The sequence below is a fragment of the Galeopterus variegatus genome, unplaced genomic scaffold (assembly GCF_000696425.1).
Source record: "Galeopterus variegatus unplaced genomic scaffold, G_variegatus-3.0.2 Scaffold372, whole genome shotgun sequence".
In the NCBI taxonomy this organism is placed as follows: Eukaryota; Metazoa; Chordata; class Mammalia; order Dermoptera; family Cynocephalidae; genus Galeopterus; species Galeopterus variegatus.
The window spans coordinates 691767-697788 of NW_007726483.1; the positions used below are offsets into that span (position 1 = coordinate 691767).

At 45.4% G+C, this 6022-nt stretch overlaps 1 protein-coding gene across 2 annotated transcripts; it reads left to right on the forward strand.

Annotated features, from left to right (window-relative positions):
• Positions 1-203: 203 nt before the first annotated feature.
• On the forward strand, positions 204-5561 carry LOC103586758 (C-C motif chemokine 15-like). 2 transcript variants are annotated; one of them, XR_550176.1, is made up of 6 exons: positions 204-225; positions 672-825; positions 3241-3315; positions 3801-3912; positions 4352-4531; positions 4952-5561. XR_550176.1 is itself a non-coding variant. In XM_008568080.1 (5 exons), the coding sequence occupies exons 1-5, from the start codon at positions 208-210 to the stop codon at positions 4461-4463; spliced, it is 471 nt and encodes a 156-aa protein (XP_008566302.1). In that variant the 5' UTR covers positions 204-207; the 3' UTR covers positions 4464-4874. The 2 variants fall into 2 exon arrangements, 1 of the variants encoding a protein (XP_008566302.1); XM_008568080.1 differs by lacking the exon at positions 4952-5561 and having other exon boundaries at positions 4352-4874.
• The last annotated feature ends 461 nt before the right edge of the window (positions 5562-6022 follow it).

Here is a 6022-nt window from a genome sequence, read left to right on the forward strand (position 1 = left end):
CCCCAGGCCCGGATTTAGAGGAGTAAATGAATCTCCCAGAGGAAAGGCTCTTCCTTGCCTATTGGCATCTGAAGTGGAGGCAGTCTGTGCGACTGAGCCCTTAACCTGTGGGCTCTGTGCTAACCCCAGGTAGAGGTGTCAGAGGTGAAGTACTGAGAAGAGTAGTGGAGGAGAAACAGGAGTGTTCCTTTCGAGGAGTCAGAAAATATGAATATATCTTTGAAGGTAGAGCTAAAAGTACGTGCTAAAGAATTGCATGTGGGGTGTGAGACAAAGAGACGTGTCAAGGATATCCCCAGACACAGTGGGAAGAGTCACATGGCCAGGTCCATAAGTTTGGGTGTTCTCTCTGGTGGTCCCCCATGTTTATAGGTTATTTGGGCACCTGAAGGTGGTTAAGTCCTGAGGATTAATTTGATTTAGAGGATTAATGAATCTCCTAGAGGGAAGAATCCTTCTTAAAATATTTACTGCCTTTGCCTGTACCCATTGGGACAGCTCTGGAAGCCCCTGGGGACAAGTTCAAGTCAGATTTGCCCTCTACTTCCTCTTGCACTCTCAGCCTTGTTCCCTTTTTTAAGAAATGGTGTGTGAGCTATGAAATAGCTAATGAACAACCTTCCAACCTCTGCCCTGTGACTTCCTGATCCTCCTGCTCTTATAAACACAAGGACAGAGCTGGCGTCCTGGAGAGGCAGGGAGCAGTGAGCCCAGGAGTCCTCAGGCCGGCTCTGCTGCCCACCAGGAAGATGAAGGTCTCTGCAGCTGCCCTCTCCTTCCTCATCCTTGCTGCTGCCCTTGGATCCCAGGCCCACGTCACACATGGTGAGTCCAGGGAGCCTTCTCACTGGTGGCCGGGTTCAGGGTAACTCATGGTCTGGGGAAGGGACGCAGAGGGACACCACTTTCCTCCTGTGACTACTCTCCATCTCAGACACGGTGATGGCACTTATTTAAAAGCAGCAGCAGGATACAGACCTGCCTCTGTCTGCAGCCTTTAGTCCCTGGGAAAACTACACAGATGACTGGTCCCATTTGGGAATCATTATTTCTCTTTTCATCGCCAGAATTGTTTGATACCTTCCCTTAGCTGACACAGGACTATTAAGTGCCAGATCAAAAGAACTGTAGTAAAACTGTAAATTTGTGGAAAGCAGCATGTTAGAACTTATATATACCATCTAGTATAAAACTATCATGTTGTAGAGGAAATGGGACCATCCAGGCAAGTGACTCACTGAACGTACTGTCCCATTTGTACCTGGGGAATTTTATTTCATGAAGGTACTGAGAGTTCACACAGAGAGGCTAATGCCATTGATGAAACAGTGTATTACTTGCACTTCCCTAAAGAAGTAGGCACGCATGCCATATGGGACCACAGGGGACACATCAGGTCTTAGTCAGGAGGCATAGCAGAAATGAGGGGAAAACCCATGCTAGAGCCTTTATTAGGGTTTCTGAAGAGAAGGCAGGGCAAAGCAGAGTATACAGTTTGGGACTGGCTAGTTTGAATAAGTCTGGAGGGCTTTGGAACATAGGAATAGTCTCTAGTTGCCTGGCACCTGGCCTTGGCGTGATTTAGGGCAGGGGAAGTACAGCTTCGTGCGTGAGTTAGATAAAGGTGTGGTTGGGCACCTGGGCTCGGGATTACTTGGTTTGGATATTGTTGTAAATGAGAGTCTGAACCCTTTGCTATCTCTAAAAATTGGCTAGCCCTGGGAGAGGCAGTTTCTCTCCCCAGCTGCCAGATTTTTTTTTATCCTTTTTGTCTTTTTTCGTGACCGGCAACGGATCACAACCCTCAGTGTCGCGCCCGTACCGGACCGGGACCGGCCACGGGATCGCAACCCTCGGTGTTGCTCCCGCCCCTCGCTCAGCCAGTGAGCGGCTGGTCTGTATGTGGGATCCGAACCCTCGGCGGGAGCGCCGCAGCACTTCCCAAGCAGCGCACTACAGCAGTGCGCCACCGGGCCGGCCCCATGCCAGATTTTTAAGACGTCAAAATATCATAAGATGCAGAAAATTTTTTTTAAATGATTAATACATTTAATTCTATTTTTTTAACAAATAAATATCGAGTACTTCCTATGTGCCAGCAGCCTCTGTTCTAACTGTCTTATAGATTTAAGTGTCATCACACATTGATTCTTCCTAACTCTGTGGGATAGGTACTAGGCTGACCAACCACAAACCTGCCAGTTGTAAGGAAAAGAAAAACAGAGGGACATGAACAATTTTATACAGTTTTGCATATTATTATTATTATTATTCTCATTTTACAAATGAGAAAACTAAGGCATAGAAACCATACATAACTAGCTCAAGATCAGAAAGCTGTTAAGTGGTAGAATTAGCAAGTAGCTATGAAAAGACAAGGCCATTTAAGATTGGTTTTTCTGCAAGTCCACCAACCTCAGATCAAGCATATTAAGTTGTACGCACATACCTTACTAAGTATAATTCATATGTAAGTATATATAAAATGAGCTAAAAGTTTAGTTGCATTTGCCTAATTAGCAAAATGCAGGTCTGCAATCCCTTATCTAAAACCTCTGGGGCTAGATGTACTTTGGAATACAAAATTTTTTTGGTTTTAAAAAGGTAATACATAACTGCACATGACTTAACATCCATGGTAGTGTCTCGGAGGCATACTTTAATCGAACACAGTGATACTTATGCAGCAAACACATACACATATTTATTCTGAAAGGGATAAATAAAGACTGGAAATAGCCTCACTTCACTTCGTGTGACATTGTGCTACCCTATAAGTTGATGAAAAGCTTTCTGTTTCCAGAGTTTTATGGATTCCAGAAATGTGTAGAAAGAATTGGGGACTGTATTACACTATGTAGACATTCGATTAACTTACCTGTGTTAGATTTGCTGTTTGCTTTCAGTATTTCAGAGTCGGTAGAATGTTTTCATGTGTCAAACATTTTCAAAAGGTCCCTGAAAAATCTCAGGGCCCTAATGGAACAAAGGGGCCTGGAGGCAGACCTAGAACATAGACAGGTGACAGAGGTCCAGCACTGGCACCTCTCTCTCTCTTGGGAGGCTCAGGGCCCTAATGGAACAAAGGGGCCTGGAGGCAGACCTAGAACATAGGCAGGTGACAGAGGTCCAGCACTGGCACCTCTCTCTCTCTTGGGAGGGGGTGAGGAATGGAAGGGTGGAGATGCTGACACTGCTGCCTCCCAGTGATTTCTCTCCCACCCTGTCTGTTTCTTCCAGATACAGAGATAAGAAAACTCATGGTGTCACAGCATCAGTTTGAACGCCGAAATCGTGACCACAGTAAATATACAAGTACGGCTTATATTTAAAAACAGCAGGCAGGTACAGGTCTGCACTATGGCTTCCATCCATCCCACATACAGGATGTGGGGAGCGGGAGGGCCTTGAGGGTGGTGAACATCTCCAAGGAAGATCAGGATGGGCCATGGGTACTTCGTCCATAGGTGCCTTCTCTCTTCCCACCTGGCTGTCCCGAGAGTCTGCTCACTTGGGGCACAGTGTGCTCTCTGATGCCTACAGGTATCTGCAGATGTCTTCCCCCTCTTGGGGAAATGCTGCTGGCCCTGCTGTGGCCCACCCTGGGTGCTCTCAGACACACAGCTCAGTCCCGGTGAGGGATTGAAGCAAGGACATGCCAGCAAGGGCTGGCTGAGGAGGAGGAAACATCCTGAGTCCTGTGCCTTCCCACCCTCGATGGTACTCTTGAGGAAAGGGGGAAAGGACAGTTTTCCTCAAAAAGAGACTCGGCCTTTAAATGGCCCTTTCTCTTGCTGCAGGCTTTCACCTTCCTGCTGACTGCTGCTTCTCCTACACCCAACGAAGCATCCGATGTTTATTCATGAAAAGTTATTTTGAAACGAGCAGTGGGTGCTCCCAGCCAGGTGTCATGTAAGTGCCAAGCTCACCCACCATGTGTTGGGGGACAGGGAGCCCGCAGGGTATTGGATGGTGGACCTGATGGATGGGTGTGCCAGAGAAGCCCCACCCCGACCCCCACCACCAGGATCCCACCAGGAAAGGGGCAACTTGTGTCCTTACTAGGATCCTTCAGGGCATCAGGTATCAGACATTCCCAGTGGAGAGGAGGGAGGGAAGGAAGGACAGAGCAGCCAGAAAGCTGCCCAAGGACGCTCCCATGAGTCACTAGGGAGTGTCACAGGCTGAGGGAGGGTCTCAAGAGGACACTGTCCCTGAGCTGCCATCAGCAGAGAATGGAAAGTACAGGCTGCGTTGAGTGGGGAATCTGAGGGCCAGGGAGGATGGGGCTCCCCGTCTCCATCTGCTAAAGTTACCTGAAATTGTAATCTCTCTCCCCCTTGTTCCCCAGCTTCCTCACTAAGAAGGGGCAACGTGTCTGTGCCAACCCCAGCGATGAGCAAGTTCAGGATTGCATGAGAAAACTGAAGCGTTCCCCAGTATCCAAGGACATGTCAATATGACACTTGCTTGATGGAAGGGGACAAAAGGTGCCAGCCACCCATATCCAACTCTCTTGTTCCAACCTCCTGTGAGTTTCTTTACCCAATTTTCTTTTTAAAAAAACATTTACTATTGCATTCTAGTTGTAAAAGAATGCATCTAATAAAGAGTATTCAATTTAACTTTGCTTGAATTTTAAGAAGAAAGGAACTAAAAACTGAAGTGATCACTGAACCCCTAGGAGATTAAACACAAGTTCACATTATGTCTCCTCTTCTCCTGTCTACTGAGATGGCTAATCTTTGAAGGCTTGGATACAGTTTCAGAAAACAATTTATTTTTCTTTACCATTTGCTCAAATCATGCCTTCTTTTAGTTTACTTAATATCTGATCCATGATAATCTCAATTAAAGTCCTGTTTTTTCCATAATTTCCTTCTGATTTTTTTTTAATTAACTAAAACAGAAGTATCTTTGTTTCATTGTCATGCTGTATTTGCACTTGCAGATTCGCACCATTTGTTTCACGGTAACTGCTTCATTCTTGGAGACATTCTTCCAGGACCTTCTAACTTCTTATTCCAATTTGGAGAAATGCTTTCTGCACCTGCCAAAAATCATACGGTGTTTATTCTCATCACATGACTGAGTTCATTCCACCATGACATGTAACCCACAGCTTCCTCTTCCTTGGGTTCATTTTTCATTTTGCTAGAATATATCCTTGGACTGCCTCCTACTATAAAAGTTGCAAAGGCAAACACTCTCCCGTGCTCCATGAGAGCCAGGACAGGCACACCCGACCCAGGCTCGGCCAGTCTGAGGCTCCCTTCCAGAGCTTTGAGCCTGGAGCAAATGTTCTAAGGAAAAGAGAGGACTCCACGCAGGTGACAGTGGTGGTGGCAACAACTTCCAGATTTTGGAGGCAGCAGTGTCAGCTCACGCATCCCAGGACCAGTGCTACAGGTCAGCACTGCTAGTTGCAGCTCACAGCAGAGGCAGCAGCATCCACACCGGTTGGTTCCTGTGGCATTGGAGCTGTTCTCTCTAGGTTTCTACCCATTTTCCAAGCCTTTCTGACAATTCTGTGCACTACTCAAAATCTTCACAGTAAATAAATTCCTTTTTTGCTTATATGAAGCACAGTCAATTTCTACTACTTTCCAACAAAGAACTCCAACTGATACAAATAATAAACTCTCTGGGATTTTGAGGGTCTAAAGACTTTTGTCTTTAAATTTGAATCATGGTTCAGCTGAATATGAAAGTCCACGTACAAAATCATTTTCTCTCAGAACACCTTTGACATTTCTCAATTATCTTCTAGCATCTCATACAATGTCAAAATTCTAAAGCCAGTTGGTTTCTTATTCCTTAAGTGTTCTGAAAACGTTTTAGACCCTCTGGGAATTTTTAGGATTTCTTTTTTATCCTTGAAGTTTAGACATCTTATCAAAATGTGTCTAAATGTGTCTTTTTTATTATTATCCCTGCTATGCCCTTTATTAGCTTTTTAATCTAAAGATTCAAGCCTTATTTTAACTCAAGAAAATTTTCTTCTGTCATGTCTTCATTTTTT